Here is a 17,937-nt window from a genome sequence, read left to right on the forward strand (position 1 = left end):
AAACATTCTTCCCCAAGATTTTATTTTTTAAGATGACAACAAGTGAATTGTTTTCTGGAACAGAGTTATCAGGTACTCAGATTTGCTTCAAGGATTACATTTCCTGAAGCTCAATTTGAATCTCTCTCAAAAGAAACAAGTAGAGAGTAAAGAGGTTGTCTGTGAAGTAAGAACATAAGCCAAATTTGTCAGACAAAGAAACCCTTAAGGGTGCCACCAAAATGACATTTTTAAAGTGTATATCATAGGGGATAACTTTCATGGTTTGTACTAAAACAAAACAACTTGTTTCTTTAAATTTCCATCAAGGTTCACTGTTAATTAAAAGATTAGGTGGACTTAGCTTTCCCTTTTCAGAAATAGAGTGCTTGTCTTAGTATATGACTGAGAAGCCAGACAAACAAAGCAAATGCCATTACCATATTTGGTCATCTTAAATAATGTGCTCAGATTTCCTGTCACACACTGGCCCCATAGATTTGTGGATGTCTGACTCCACCGTGTGGTGCACTCATAGTTTTGCTTCTAAATTTAAATCTGTTACTAGAGCCTTCTTTTTCTGCCTTTTAAGACTGAGATTCTCAGGAATAACAAATTCTCAGTATTAAACGAACATATATGCAATGTGTATAACTTTCCAACAGGTATGCTCTTATTATTTATAAAAGTAGACGTAGATGAAGATTGTTCCTTGCTTTCCATTTGCCTTTTGTAACTATAGGGCAGAAATGAGCTCCCCACTGCCTCAGCATGTTCATTGATCCGTCCTCTGTTATGATTACAGAACTGGGCCTTCTGATTCTAAATCAGATTAAACATATTTGCTATTTTATTTAGTAGTATGAGCTCGAAAGGAGTAAAGCCTAACCTTTTAGACAATAAGGCTATATATGTGAGGATATCAGAGCATACAGTGACTGGAGTACTTTATTTCAGTCAGTAATACTTAAAAAAAACAAAATCTTATATCGTATGACTGCAGCATCAACTGCCCAGTGCCAGGCCATATAAAATGAGATTTTTATTAAAGTACAAAATTAAGATAACATCTTACTGATTCACCTAGAATAAAGCAAATGGGAGGAACTCTTCTAGATAGAGAAAATTATCTTCTAGGTACAGAAATCAGAAACTTAAGAACTCTTTTAAAAATAGTATGATTAAAATATGAAAACCAATGAGTGTTTCTTTAAGAACAGTTTTACAGTATAAAATCAAATTATATAACTGCAGAACAACACATAGCATGAATATAGTTATCTACTCCTTAAGTGTCCTGCAGAACACACTGAAACACAGATTTAGTTTTAGCCCCTACGATCTGGAAGAAAAACCAAAGTTCCCAGGGTGTGCCCCACACCAATCATGTCAGAATCTCTGGGGAGAGGGGGGCACTCAGTCGTCAGAATTATTGGAAATTCTCCCTAGTGTTCTCACATGTGGCAAAGGTTGAGAATGACTTTGGAGAGTTCATTCTTGGTCATGGCTGAAATGCTCCACAGTCTTTTTCTCACATCACATTTCTCACCACTCACTCTTTGATATTCACACCTATGACATTGTCAAGATTTCATTGGGAGGGAGTTGGGATGACTTTCTCTTCTATTTTGATTGTCCCCTTACTCTTACGGGAAATGAATGGAGGTAGAAAACATAGTTGAGAATTCCTGCAGAAATGAATTAATTCAGGCAAATAGAATTTTCATCATGGCTGTTTAAAGATGAATTTGCCTTGGTTTTCTTATTTTCTTCTTCTTTATCCGTAATTCCACATATCTTAATTTGCCATTCACCTTGGATGTGCCTCTCAGTCATTCTGGGAGCCAAGATAATCATGTGCAAATAACCACCTTAAGGTTTGCAATCTTTAAAATTGCAAAGATATTTCAGTATACAGCTTTTCTTTCCAATTATACCAATAATTTCATAATTTTGAAATCTCCAGTATGTAAAAAAAATCCAATGTGGCTACCTGTTGAAATGTTCTATATCACAAAATGTTGATGATGCACAGTTTGTTATAGAGAATATTACGGTGTCACTAAAATTACCACAAGAAGCAGTGGGCTGCCTAGCGGTGATTGCAATAGCTCAACATTCTGTTTCTTTTGTCCTGAAGATTCCTGATCCCATCTTTTGCAACATCATTTCCCACATAGTAGATTTATGTGCATGAGTAGAGGGGAAAAAATTTAAAGCAAATTAGGAAACAAATTATCATCAAAGGAGAAGTCCTCATAATAATAGAAAAAGTGCTCCTATATTTTGCTCATTAATCTGGGACTTTCAGGTACCCCAGGTCCAGTATAGACTGAATTTCTTCCTTCCATCTCTTTTTCCAACCCATTTGTAGTGTCTCTAAGACTTAGTGTGAACAAATAGAAAAGAGGGACCTTTTTTTTTTTTTTTTTACTAAAGCTGTTAATTTAAGCAGACTGTATTAGCCACACATCAAAACAATTTGTAACTGAGGTCTTCCTGTGTTTACTGAAGCTAAATCTTATAACTTAGTTTAAATATATTTGGCCATTTTTAAATATAAGCATTCCAAACTATCAAAATGAGTGGCTTAAAAAATAAAAATCTAAATTCAGATTTTGGTCTATCAGATTAAGCTTACGATTTCATTGTAGAATAAAAAAGACTTTTATAGTGTAAATAGGCACATTTGAGTGCTAAACGACTCAGAACAGTCAAACTTTACAGCCTACTTCACTGATTTATGAATTAGACAGTATAAGCCCTCATAGCAGAATTCATTCAGGATTTATGTGATAATGGAATAATTTAAACATAGAAAGAAAATATGAAGATCTATTACAGACATTTGGGTTCTAATGTTAAACCCCACATAGGTGTGGCAGAAATATTTTCTTTTCTTTTTACTTAACAATATAAATATGATGGTTAACACAACACGATTAATTTTAAATCATTCTAACATTGCAATGCTACCTGTGCGTGTTACCATATAGAACTGATTACTCCTGAATTTGTAATGACTGTTCTCATTTCAGTATGTTTAGTAGTGTGAGAAATAATTGCAAGCAAGTGCTACAGAAGATACAAAAGATTAGAAATGTACTACACCTCATTGACTATATTTTGAAAAATGGCACAATATCATGTCCTCACAGGATGTATAATGAAAAAGAAATGGAAGTCTTTCTCATATTATAAATTCAAAATTGTACATCTTAATTCTGCAGTTCAGTTACAGCATCCAGTTGTGAAAAACTACACATTCTAAATACAAAAGGTGAAGCTAGCTGTGTCATGCTACATTTGCAGTGAAAACTCTTAAAGCACTGAATATTTTGAGGCAACTTAGATTGGAACTACTATTTTCTGTTTTTTTTTTTTTCTTATATAAATAGATATGTATTCCCAGAATAGCTGACCATGAAGTTATAAATCTAAAATGCACATCCAGGGGCGCCTGGGTGGCTCAGTGGGTTAAGCTGCTGCCTTCGGCTCAGGTCATGATCCCAGGTCCTGGGTTCGAGCCCCGCATCGGGCTTTCTGCTCAGCGGGGAGCCTGCTTCCTCCTCTCTCTCTGCCTGCCTCTCTGCCTACTTGTGATTTCTCTCTGTCAAATAAATAAATAAAATCTTTAAAAAAAATAAAAAATAAATTAAAAAAATAAAATGCACACCCAGGTAACCTTTGGTATCACATACACTGTTGTAGTTTCCTTGAAGCATTTATGAATATCTGAAACTCCCTTGTTTATTTTTGAATTAGTTTTGTTGTTGTTGTTTTCCCTGTTGACCTCAATTACCTTCCCACCAAAGGTCAGTTTGTAAAAATCAGGACTGCCTAACAGATCTTCAATAAGTATTTGGTGAATTTATTCAATTCCACAAAGATTTACCACATTTAGTCACTAAATATGTGTCAGACAAATGTGCTAGGAGCTATTTTTTAAAAAGTGGACAAGCCCTAAATGTATTTTGCCATCTTGCCGTAAGATAGCAGGAAAGAACCAGTCAAATCATCAAGAACCATTTTTAAAATGAGACTTAATGGCATCATGACAAAAAAAAAATAGGATTGTGACAATATCTTGTCATAGTACTTTATGATACTGCTAAGTTTTGGAACTTCAGAACACTTTAGAAATACTTTGAGGAGTACACAATAAAATTTTTCATGTGAAAAGAAGTGATTAGTGGAAAGTAAATATTCCAGCCTTTCCAGGTATTTCAGTCTTTTCAAGGTCTGTACCGTGTCAATGATGACTACTTTCAAAGCATCTGCCTCATTTTCTTTGATCATTACCATAATTTAATGAGGTAGGTAAGTCAAATACTTAAGCTTAAGAAAATATTTGAAGAGCCTAGATTATTGATTAAAGCTGGGGATGGGCATAGGGAGTTACTGAAAATGGACACACAGGATCATTTGAGAAATGTTCTATAAATCAAATCATGACTAGTGGTTGTGCAACTTTAAATTTACTAAAATTTCTTGAATTGTGCATTTATTGAATTATATGGTAGATAAACTATACCTTGATAAAGCTGATTTTAAAAGAGACTATATAATAAAGAATATCTCACATAGTATATTAAAAAGCAATTTCAGGGGCAGCAACTGGGTGGCTCAGTCGGTTAAGTGTCGGCTCAGGTCATGATCCCAAAGTCTTGGGATTGAGCCTCCCTCAGGTTCCCTGCTCAGTGGGCAGTCTGTTTGTCCCTATCCCTCTTTGTCTGCCCCTCCCCTTGCTCATGCTCTCTCTCGCTTGTACTGTCTCTCAAATAAATAAATAAAATCTTTAAAAAAAATAAATTCAGATTACCATCAACTTTTTTAGTCCATTGTTTAAATACATAGTCAAGGGTGAAATGTGAGGTATTTTGTTAAATAACGTGGAATTAACTTAAATGGTGGCTATTTATCATTGACGTCCTGGGGTCCACTATAAGACCTTACATAGTAATATTATAATGTTTCATTTGTTCATAGTGAAATATATTTAATGAATTCCATTTCTAAAGTATTTTTCACTGAAGCTGGAACTTTACCTCAGATCTATTTTCCCCACTTTGATAGTTAGCGCTTTATCAAGCAAAAAATTAACCTGTAGCCACTACACTTCCTCAAACTTCTATGCAGTATTCAAATTTTCTCCCAAAGTTCTGTCTCTGCACTTACCTAGTTTGAAAAGTAAAGATAATTGCTTGAAAATGTAGATTTATGATGGACTGTTTTTTTATCATTACCATCATTATCCCACTGTAACGATGAGTAGCATCATTTTTCAGATGTATTACAAGGAATAATAATACCTCAGTATTCACATTTTTGGTTTTAAAGGTTCTGTCCCCAAATTTACTATTAGAGTAGTAGGAGGGGGACAGAAGAAGATGGTCATCAGCTAACTTCTTAAATTTCTTAACACAAAGCTCCACCAAAGTACTTATAATTGAACTAAGAAGCTAAGTTTATTTTGGTAATACTAAAATGTTTGCCATTATGGCATAAACTTGCACATACATGTATATGTATATGTGTGTATACACACACACGATTACATATATGTATATATTTAACTTATTAAATATGTACGGGTTTCCAAAGTGCTTCACAGACCTGAAAACAGCCTCTAATTAAGTTGTTATAATACAGCAAGCTATTTGGCCTGTTGCATATTTCTGAGAAAAGTGAAAACTTTTCCATCTGATAAAGCTTAATTTATAGGTAACATGCTTTCTATCTTGTCTAACTAACTTATAGGATCTTTCCACAAACAGTAATAAAAAAAAAAACACTGTGAATTTCTTCTTTCTTTTGTACTTATTGAAATATTCAAATGTATATTCTAAAACTCCTCAAAATTCTTTGCCCACTATCATAATTAGTATACTTTTTTTCATATCCCCCATTGTTTTAAAAGTAGAAATAATCCAGGATCCTTTAGTATACTTTCTTCCTTTAATTTTGTGTCCATATTATATGTGGCCATTTCCTTTTCTCGAATGTGCAATTTCAGAATTGTGATTTGTTTTAAAATGAGTAATCTAATAGTGTTACATTTCTTCATTAATTGTCTCGACATGACATCTTCTAATATTTTTTCTTTCTGAAATGTTTTAGTTATTTTCTCTGGAATCATTTTCTTTATTTGACATCACAAAAGCTCCAACAATCATTTGATAGAAAGTATTCTTTATTCCATTAAATACTTTCAACAGCTACAGCTTCAATTTGCTTGCCATTTTGTCATTAATTTGATACATGAGAATGGTCTGATGAGGTAAATCATGGTGAAAAGACCTGCTCTCTTCTCAGTTAATGGTTAAGTGCTATATTGGAAATGTCCTTAAAGTTTGATTAATTTTTAGCTGTGTAATTTGCCCTTTACCATCTTTCATGGAAAAATGGATATTTCTATTTCCATTGTTGTTTCCTACTTTCTGTGTATAGTGCTAGTTATAAACATAAATGCAGTATTGTTATGTGTCTTTTCTTGGGAATGACATGATGTCATAATTTGCTTTGTATAACTTTATGAAGAAAAAATAATCTAGTGATCCTGAGAACTCCTAATACAGTGTATGTGGGTGTTCTAAATCAGTAGCCCTGATCTGCTGCTTCCTTTCCTTTCATTTTGTTTTGTTGGAAATCACTGATTTTATATAAATCCAGGCTTACAGCTCCACAAGTTCATTTGTGAACTTACAGCTCATTCAGTTCATTTGTTTTCTTCAAACAGTTTTCACCCATATCCTGGTAGATGTATTATCTTGGATGAAAATAGAACTCAAATTGTACAGCTTTTACATCTTTTTTTAAGAAGATTTTATTTATTTGGACAGAGAGAGATAGAGGGCACAAGCAGGGAGGAAGGGCAGAGGAAGAGGGAGAAACAGACTCCCCACTGAGCAGGGAGCCAGAGGTGGGGCTTGATTTCAGGACCCAGGGATCATGACCTGAGCCGAAGGCAGACGCTTCACTGATTGAGCTTTTACATCTTTAGATCTTATAGTTCTGGTAGCCACGTAGGGAAATCCTTTTTCTTTGAATTAAATCTTTTATTTTCAGTGTTTTCTTGTACAGTTATTTTTTCATTGTCTGACCATAATGTCAAGAAAGATGATATTGTGTGTGTGTGTGTGTGTATTTTATTAGAAGAGTTTTAAAATAGGAGATTGTTCAGTCTGCCTGAAAGTTTCCATAATACTCTGTTATTTAAGCACATGACTTACCTCTTTTACTGCAGACTTGCCCTAAAGTGATAAACAATTTTTAATTATGTGGTTCCAGAATAATAATCTTATGAGGTAAAATAAAGTGGGTCGTGATTGATGTCCTAAGTACAAACTAAAAATGAATTATCAGTTGAAAGTAAGAATTGTAGAATTAATTTGTGAAGATGCTCGCTAAATAAAAGTATGATGCATGTTATGAAATCTTCCCAAATTACAATTGATTGGAAATATATATCCATTTTTATCTTATACTTTTAGTAATTGAATTTTTGTTACTGAATATATAAATTGTGTTAGATAGATTTTCCCAAATCTACTTATGTGATGTATTCTGACAAAAAAAGCAAAAGTATAATCTTTATTTTTATTTTCTTTAGAGAGAGACAATGAGAGAGCATCACACACACACACACACACACACACACACACACACACGAGCTAGGGGGAGAGACAGAAGGAGAAGGAGAGAGAGACTCTTAAGCCGGCTCCACATTCAGTGCAGAGACTAACACAGGCCTCGATCTCTGGACCCTGAGACCACGGCCTGAGCCGAAACTGAGAGTCAGACAGTTAACAGACTGAGCCAGTCAGGTACACCCACCTTTTATTTCCCTTTTTTTTTTTTTTTTTAAGAGTGAGCACAAGAGAGAGAGAAAGCAAAAGGGTAATTTGAGCAAAGAATTATTCCTCTTGATATCACAGTATCTATTAGTAAATGAAATATTCTGAGATGTTCATAACAGACACATGTTTATCCTTAATTTCCAAAATGTATTTACTCACAGGGCTTTTTTCACATATAATCTTAATTTATAAAGAAATATAGATCTCTAATATATTAGAACAGTACTATAGATGTGAGAATTTTTCTAAAAATGCTGCCTGTAAATTATAATAAAATTCTAGTTTTCTGTGATGTTCAAAACCAATTTTTCCCTTTTTTAAATCATTTTTTAATTTATTTTCAGCATAACAGTATTCATTGTTTTTTGTACCACACCCAGTGCTCCATGCAATCTGTGCCCTCTCTAATACCCACCACTGGTTCCCCCAACCTCCCACCGCCCCACCACTTAAACCCTTCAGATTGTTTTTCAGAGTCCATCGTCTCTCATGGTTCACTTCCCCTTCCAATTTCCCCCAACTCCCTTCTCCTAACTCCCCATGTCCTCCATGCTATTTGTTATGTTCCACAAATAAGTGAAACCATATGATAATTGACTCTCTCTGCTTGACTTATTTCACTCAGCATAATCTCTTCCAGTCCCATCCATGTTGCTACAAAAGTTGGGTATTCATCCTTTCTGATGGAGGCATAATACTCCATAGTGTATATGGACCACATCGTCCTTATCCATTCGTCCGTTGAAGGACATCTTGGTTCTTTCCACAGTTTGGCTATTGTGGCCATTGCTGCTGTAAACATTGGGGTACAGATGGCCCTTCTTTTCACTACATCTGTATCTTTGGGGTAAATACCCAGTAGTGCAATGGCAGGGTCATAGGGAAGTTCTATTTTTAATTTCTTGAAGAATCTCCACACTGTTCTCCAACTTGCATTCCCACCAACAGTGAAAGAGGGTTCCCCTTTCTCCACATCCCTCTCAACACATGTTGTTTCCTGTTTTGCTAATTTTGGCCATTCTAACTGGTGTAAGGTGATATCTCAATGTGGTTTTAATTTGAATCTCCCTGATGGCTAGTGATGATGAACATTTTTTCATGTGTCTGATAGCCATTTGTATGTCTTCATTGGAGAAGTGTCTGTTCATATCTTCTGCCCATTCCACCAAGATGATCTAACAATTGTAAATATCTATGCCCCCAATATGGGAGCAGCCAATTACATAAGAAAACTGTTAATCAAGATAAAGAGTCATATTGATATGAATACATTAATAGTAGGAGATCTTAACACGCCTCTCTCAGAAATAGACAGATCATTGAAGCAGAAAATCAATAAAGAAACAAGAGCATTGAATGACACATTGGACCAGATGGACCTCATAGATATATACAGAACATTCCACCCTAAAACAACAGAATACTCATTCTTCTCAAGTGCACATGGAAGCTTCTCAAGAATAGACCACATACTGGGTCACAAATCAGGACTCAACCGATACCAAAAGACCGAGATTATTCCCTGCATATTCTCAGATCACAATATAAACAGAACATTCCACCCTAAAACAATAGAATACTCATTCTTCTCAAGTGCACATGGAACCTTCTCAAGAATAGACCACATACTGGGTCACAAATCAGGACTCAACCGATACCAAAAGACTGAGATTATTCCCTGCATATTCTCAGATCACAATGCTTTGAAACTGGAGCTCAATCACAAGGAAAAGTTTGGAAGGAACTCAAACACCTGGAAGCTAAAGACCACCTTGCTTAAGAATGCTTGGATCAACCAGGAGATCAAAGAAGAACTGAAACAATTCATGGAAACCAATGAGAATGAAGACACTTCGGTTCAAAACCTATGGGATGCAGCAAAGGCAGTCCTAAGGGGGAAATACATAGCCATCCAAGGCTCCCTCAAAAAAATTGAAAAATCCAGAACACACCAGATGTCTCTACACCTTAAAGAACTGGAGAATCAACAACAAATCAACTCCACACATAAGAAGGGAAATAATCAAGATTAGAGCTGAGATCAATGAGGTAGAAACCAGAGATACAGTAGAACGTATCAATGAAACTAGAAGCTGGTTTTTTGAAAGAATCAATAAGATCGATAAACCATTGGCCACACTAATCCAAAAGAAAAGAGAGAAAGCCCAATTTTTCCCTTTTAATGATTTTGATAGTAGTAATTGTTCTAAGAGTATAGACACTCAGCCTCCCAACACTGTCTAAAAGCTTGATATAAATATGAAGTCCATGTAATACTTTGCATTGAATTCTAAATTGCCAAACTTTCCTTTCATGTATTACATTGTCCTTCACATATCTTGGTGACAAATACAGGTTCAGTTTTGGGTTGTGTTTTTGTAAGTCATTGTCATTCTTGTTTATGTGTCATGTGTGGGATTACTTGATGCTTTGTGTAAATCATCATCAGAAGACCTGTGTTTCAGTAATCACTTAAGTTATCTTGGCTTTATTTTGTAATGCCAGGCTAAGAGAGGCAGCTTTGTGGGGGCAGTCTTTAAATTACAAAAAAAAAAAAAATTATACCAATGAGAAATAGAAAATCAAATGTTGAGTTGTAGAAGTCTTTTGTAAGGGAGGGACCCTGCAACTTAAGGTTCAGTAGCTTCACACCAGTTCCCCCTGCCAAAGTAATTCTTACTCTAACAACATTTGGTTTTTCCTTCCCTGAAACAGATGATAAACTCTCTGCATATGCCAAGCCCAATCTTTGCTAGCATGGTTCTCATACCATGGAATGAGAACCCATTTTCTTATTCTCTACTGCTCTGAAACCCCTTCTCAGCCATATGTAATTTAAATTATGAGAATTTCCTTAAAGTTTACCAGATTCTATAGCAGAAATGACTGTGCCCCTTCTCTCTTATCATATAGCATGTTTTTTTATTATATTACATGTATTTCTTTTTTTAATTCTAGTTTAATTTATATGTCTATGTTCTATCTTCATAGAACAAAAGATCCTTAAGAATAGGGCAATAGTTTTGTTCTCACTATATGGAATTGACTAGTAGATGCAGAAGTGGTTTTTTGAGTTGGATTCATAAACTATATACTATTAATGCACAAAAGAGATGAATTTTCTGTCTTGTCTGACCAATCTCCAAGTGGAGGACATGTTTATTTTGGAATCATAATTTAAGAGGAAGTATAGTTGTTCAGAGGACATGGAGTTTGCTACTTCTTGCTTATGTTACTTCAGACAAGTCAACATTTATACCCTCATTTGTGAATGAGGATGATAAACTTGTATCCTAGTTTGATTAGGTGATTAAATGAATGTATGTGAATTGTTGGATAAGCTGACACAGATACCTGCTTTGGTGGTGATGATGATGAGGATTATTTCCTTCAGTGCTCTTCTCTTATCCTTTTAGTATAAAAAGTTAAATGAATATGTGTATAATTTATTTTTACTCTATTATTTTTCCTCTACCTTGAGTACTAGACAAATGAAGATGTTCAAAAACATGTAGATAGATATGGTTGCAGATGCATAATTCAGCCACTCTGTTCTGAGTATCTTTTATTTTTTTCCTCACCAATCTCTTTTTTAAAATTTAATTTAATTTTTTTCAGTGTTCCAAAATTCGTTGTTTATGCACCTCACCCAGTACTCCATGCAATATGTTCCCTCCTTAACACCTACCACCAGGCTTGCCCATTTTTTTCTCATCAATTTCTACCCCCAGTTTCCCCAATGATTATGAAACTTCCATCACTTTCCTTTAGACTCCTCCTCAACCCTTTTCTCTCTCTTCTTTATAAGAAAGAATGTCTTTCTTATAAATAAATAATACATAATGACACAATTTGGAAGTAAATATTTGTGCAAACTTGAACAGGTATTTTTACATACACTATAACATCTGGTCTTTTTACCAAAGCCAGTGTAGTTGTCTACTGCAAACATGAGAATTTTCCCAGGACTACTGATAATGCTTCATTACTGGATTGTCATCATCATCCTCAGTTTAGAGAGGAGAAAATTGAGCTTCAGAAAGGGTTGGTGCTCAGGTGGTAAATCAGAGCCCTGAAATTTAAAGATTTATTTATTTATTTATTTTAGAGAGAGAAAGTGTACACACATGTGCATGTAAGCAGGGGGAGGGTTGGGTTGGGGCAAGAATCTCAACCAGGCTCCTCACTGAACGAGTAACCTGAGGCTGGGCTCAGCGAGGGTCCATCTCACAACCCTGAGACCATGTCCTGAGCCAAAACCAAGTGTTAGATGCTTAACCAACTGAGCCACCCAGGTGCCCCCAGGGCCCTGAAATTTGAGTTCAGATTTCTTTTAACAGTCTTCTGTTCTGATTCACACAAAGCATCAAGTAAGGAGCTCTTTCTGCCTTTCTATATAAAAAAATGATTTTTATGCCTTACCTTTGGCTTCTGAAAAATTAGCACCTCTCTTACTGTCAGTATTTTTTTGCTGCTTATTGATCTTTGCTCTTCATTCCTTCTTGCTTCCCACAGGGTTTTTCTAATCAATTATCTTCTTATTTAAAAAAAAAAATTCTCTCTTATCCTCTTACTCCTTTTACATGGTCTTAATACGTGTTCGAGTCTCATTGACAACATTACATTATGTGAAGAAATAAAAATTCTTCACAAATAATTTAAACTGGGGGCACCTGGGTGGCTCAGTGGGTTAAGCCTCTGCCTTTGGCTCGGGTCATGATCTTGGGGTACTGGGATCGAGCCCCGCATCAGGCTCTCTGCTCAGTGGGGAGCCTGCTTCCTCCTCTCTCTCTGCCTGCCTCTCTGCCTACTTGTGATCTCCCTTTCTCTGTCAAATAAATAAATAAAATCTTTATAAAATAATTTAAACTGCAGATGAAGATTTCCTGGTTTTTAAGCTTTATCCTTGGAAAAGCTAAGTTCTGCTCTTACCACTGACTGTATTCTAGCTATAGTGCTCATTGACCAGCTAATGTACGCTTATTAGAACTTGCCTCATTTGACGTGTCTCAAAATTGACTTTATTGATCTCTCCCTCATTTTTAAAACTCTTACATCACTTGATTCAAGTGGCACCCTTTCTCTTCCCTGGCTGTTCTGCTTCTCCTTCTCTTGGACTCTTCCTTTTCTTTCTTTGGTGCTTTCCTTCTTCTCCATATCCCTTAAATTCTTGTTTTCCATGGCTTTCTCCTGGCCCTCATTAGGGTCCTCTAATGTTTGAGTGCACTAAAATAAATGCTAATTGTACAGGTACACACAGCTTTAAAAAAAAAGTATTCATGTATGCAGCTATATATGTGTGTATATAGTGATTAAAAAATCAAATTCATTTCAAAGTATTACTGAATTTATAATCACATTCTCTCATTATGGATTTCCTTAATTACTAGATTATGGGTTTATTAGATTAACTATTATAGATAAATAGATAAACTATTATTATCTGTGATTCTGATAAACTTAAAATTTTAAAGTTTCTTTTCATATTGAGAAATTAGAGTTTTTTCATTTAGAACATGAGGTTATTAAATAACTCATTCCCATCATCTTTTCCATTTATATTCCTGCCACTGTGCATTCATTCTCTATTTATGATTTCAGTTCTCCTAAATTCTTCATACCAATTATTACCTCGTCTGAGTACCTGTTTTCCCTCAATCAGGAGTGCTTCTATTTTTAAAACTTCTCTTTGCTTAATATACTACTTAGAACACTGAAGCAGAAGTAACACAACTGGATTAACTAAAGTGAAAACAAAAATGAAAGAAAGAAGTTTGTCATTCATATGTAGGGATGTCTCATGGAAGCTAAGGACGAGAATAAAATTTGACTCAGGAATGGACTAGAACCTGTGTTTCGGTCACTTGCACCAGCTATTTATTATTATCTCTTGGTATCTCATGGAGTTGTAGGCAGTTGTTGGCCGGCTCTGCTGTGGCATGTAAGCTCAACTGGACTGGATATCCAAGGTGGCTCAATCATGTCTAGGAATTGATACTCATTGTAGCTGAAAGCTCACTTGGGATCATTCACTAATTCACTTACCCACCGCTTCTTTATGTGGCTTGGGCTTCTCAAACCATGCCAGTTGGGTTTCAAGAAGGAAAATCTTAAGAAGGAAGATGTGGTCTATATACACTATGGAGTATTATGCCTCCATCAGAAAGGATGAATACCCAACTTTTGTAGCAACGTGGACGGGACTGGAAGAGATTATGCTGAGTGAAAAAGTCAAGCAGAGAGAGTCAATTATCATATGGTTTCACTTATTTGTGGAGCATAACAAATAGCATAGAGGACAAGGAGAGTTAGAGAGGAGAAGGGAGTTGAGGGAAATTGGAAGGGGAGGTGAACCATGAGAGTCTATGGACTCTGAAAAACAATCTGAGGGTTTTGAAGGGGCGGGGGTGGGAGGTTGCGGGAACCAGGTGGTGGGTATTAGGGCACGGATTGCATGGAGCACTGGGTGTGGTGCAAAAATGATGAATACTGTTACGCTGAAAATAAATTAAAAAAAAAGAAAAAAGAGTCAGTGTTTCAAAAAGGTGGAAGTTGAAGCTGCTTGTCCTCTTATGGGCTTTTCTCATAACTGACAAAACACTATTTTTGCCCTCTTATGTTGGTCAAGGCAATCAAAAGGGCAACCTAAGTTTGAAGTGGTGAAGAAATTCCACCTCTTAATGGGGGAGTGGTAAGAAGAGCACATAGTATTTTACAAAGAAAAAAAAAAGAGCACATAGTATGGGAACTGTTGTTATAGACATCTTTGGAAAATGCCCCATTTCCTTTAGCCTGTGATTGAAAGCCATCAGTATTTTTGTTTTTATCTCTCTTTTTGGCATTTACTTCTTCTATCTTCTCTTTCTAGTCATCGACCTTTGCTATTCCCCAATGGACACTGTAAACTGGGGACTTCATAAGCACAGTCTGCTAGCATATGTGATGATTCTCATCATGCACAGAGCTTGGCCAGACTTTGTCCTGTCATTTCTGAGAGAGAATCTGATGGACCTAATCGGACATAAGCATTGTCCATGTTTTAATTGTCTATGACTTGGGAGTGGCTAGGTTTATGTGGGACAGACATTGTTGGTATTGACTTACCTTTTTGAGGGAGTGAGCATTTTCCACTTAAAATATCAAGATTATAATCCCTCCCCCTAAAGCATCTGCTATTGTCAGTGATGTTTACTATTTATTCAGATTTCTGCTTTAACATCACCTCTCCGATGACATCTGTTCATGTCCTTGTTAAGTGTTACTCTGTCCTACCTACCTCCATTAAATTTTATAGATCCTTTATCCTTTATAACTTTATGAATAACCTTATTATGCACTTATAGGGATCCATAGCCCCCAAACTCCACGGTTTCTGGAGAATAGCATATACCTATATCCAAGGGAGTAATTCAACCAGTGAAGATAGATATACAGTACAAAATATATATATATATATAGTATGTGTTTGCATGAGTCCTTGCTCTTAATTATTTTATGTCAGAATTGTAATTACTTAAGTAACTCATCATTACTTTGTCTTTATAATTTTAGGATCAATATGTTAAGGAATGATATTAAGGCATATGTGTACATTTATAGCCTTGTATACGAAGTATCTCCTTCGTCACTCAACGCATTTTCTTCAGATAATTTACACTACTCATTGCAGGATTGTAGTTCTCTGTGGTAACTAACTGCTAATCAAACTGATGTTATTTTCTAGTAATATGTACTGGAATTGACTCCAGTTGGTATAAATTTGCTTATACTAATATGCATTATATGAATTGTTTTGCCTGAAAATTTTATGGGCACTCTGGTGTAAGTTAATCCTTTTCTTTCCTAACTTACTTGTGATAATCTAACAGCAGCTGATATTTAAATTAGAATAATTTGACAACTTGCTGATTTTTGCTGGAAGTGGCAGGAAAGAAGTGAATGGATTTATTGTTTTGATCTCTGCACACTACATGATTTGACTGACTCCTGAAGCAGGATCAGAAGTGTACAAGTCAAATACAAACACACTTCTGAATAGAACTTGATCAAAAATGTCTACTCAATAAAGAAAATACAGCAATTTTTATAGTTATTTAAGATTCAAAAATCAGGGCGCCTGGGTGGCTCAGTGGGTTAAGCCGCTGCCTTCGGCTCAGGTCATGATCTCAGGGTCCTGGGATCGAGGCCTGCATCGGGCTCTCTGCTCAGCAGGGAGCCTGCTTCCCTCTCTCTCTCTCTCTCTGCCTGCCTCTCCGTCTACTTGTGATCTCTCTCTGTCAAATAAATAAATAAAATCTTTTAAAAAAAAAGATTCAAAAATCAGTCTCTTTAGGAATATCTTAAGTATCCAAGAGACAAAAGGCAAGGCCAATTAAGGGATTTAAATTCACTTTTCTAAATCCATAATTTCCCTGAAATTTAACTGAAATATAGTGCAGAATGACTGAGTAAATATCACAATGAATATTATCCACATGGAACTTTCTCATTATATCTTATCCTGTCACAGGTTTGAGGTGTGTGTGTGTGTGTGTGTGTGTGTGTGTGTGTATGTGTGCGTACATGCACACGTGCTCAGGTTTGTGTCTGTATGTGTATGTGTGTGTCTCTGTGTGTATATATATTGTTTTTGGTCAGATTTGAATGTAAATTCAAAGATAAAAGAATATCAGTCTTTCATATTAGATATGAACAGATATTTCCTTCCCAAAATATCTGAAATAGCTATGCATTATCACTGACTCGAAAGCATAATTTATTTTTCATAATAACCCAAATAGGAGAGAAATAAGCTATTTCACTTTTGGTAACTTTTGGTAAGTAAAAAAAAAAAAAAAAAGAACTATTGTCATTCTAAAGGAGGCTACATTGTAATAATGCTTTAAGAGAGTTCCTGAATTTCATCTTCTTGGCAAGTGAGTTATTCTTTGCAATAACCCACAGAGCATGTTGACTAAAAATGCTTTCCTCCCAACAGAAAATCCAATCAGATTTGACAAGTCATGAGATCAGTTTAGAAGAAATGAAGAAACATAACCAGGGAAAGGAGACTGCCCAAAGGGTACTATCCCAAATTGATATGGCACAGGTATATATCCTTGCGTAAACTAAGGAACTTGTTTTAGTTGGGTATTAAAACATAATATGTATTAGACAATTTGGTTATTAGAAAAATTGGGATTAAGGACATTACTTTAAAAATATAATATGATATATAAATAATATAGATTTGGGGGGGTTGTACATCTTAAGGATAAAATAGGTTAATAAATTACCTTTTATTTAGTATCACATTAAGAACAACTACTGAATTCTCCCAAATGTATGAATTCTTTGTGCTATACAAGTAGAAAAATATTGCTTTACTTTTTCTTAATCTTGTATATCTTCAGGAATAAAGAAAAACTTGTTAACAATAGTGTGACTGCTTGTTGTTTGGAATTTTAAATTATACGGGTGCTTTCTTGTCTTTACAGAAAAAATTGCAAGATGTTTCCATGAAGTTTCGATTATTCCAGAAGCCAGCCAATTTTGAGCAGCGTCTACAGGAGAGTAAGATGATTTTAGATGAAGTGAAGATGCACTTGCCTGCATTGGAAACAAAGAGTGTGGAACAGGAAGTAGTACAGTCACAGTTAAATCACTGTGTGGTATGTATTTCTGGGGACAAATACACAGCTACTCCTTGACTTTCCTTATTAAGCAGTCTGTGAAAAAAGAAAAGAGGTATGTGATGATGATCCTCCTTTGTAATAGAAGGTTGTTTCAGATAACTGTAATAATTGCTATTATGTAATTTTAAGGTTAAGAACAAAATTTAGCACAGGTGTATTGAGAGACAAGAACTTTTTTCTGAAACAGTAGCCTTTGAATACATCCTCTATAGGTGTCTTTTTTTGAATCTGTAGTTCTCAAAGGACTATGCAGAATTTAAGAGGAAGTCCCTTTGTTTAATTTTTATAGTACTTTGAATATGTATTTTAAATGGAAAATCTAAAAAGAAACACATTGTTCTGGAAACAGCAGCAACAGTAACAACTACCATAATAAAAACCATTCCAGAAATGAAAACCAAGTAAGCCAAGTGATCTACTCAAGT

The 17,937-nt window shown here is 35.3% G+C and overlaps 1 protein-coding gene across 1 annotated transcript in view; it reads left to right on the forward strand.

The window, feature by feature from the left end:
• Positions 1-17,937, forward strand: part of DMD (dystrophin) — a 2,124,834-nt gene that overhangs the window by 827,463 nt on the left and 1,279,434 nt on the right. The window contains 2 exon segments of the mRNA XM_047715765.1: positions 16,816-16,926; positions 17,315-17,488. Of these exon segments, the coding sequence (XP_047571721.1) occupies positions 16,816-16,926; positions 17,315-17,488 (285 nt within the window).

Source organism: Lutra lutra, chromosome X (genome assembly GCF_902655055.1).
Source record: "Lutra lutra chromosome X, mLutLut1.2, whole genome shotgun sequence".
In the NCBI taxonomy this organism is placed as follows: Eukaryota; Metazoa; Chordata; class Mammalia; order Carnivora; family Mustelidae; genus Lutra; species Lutra lutra.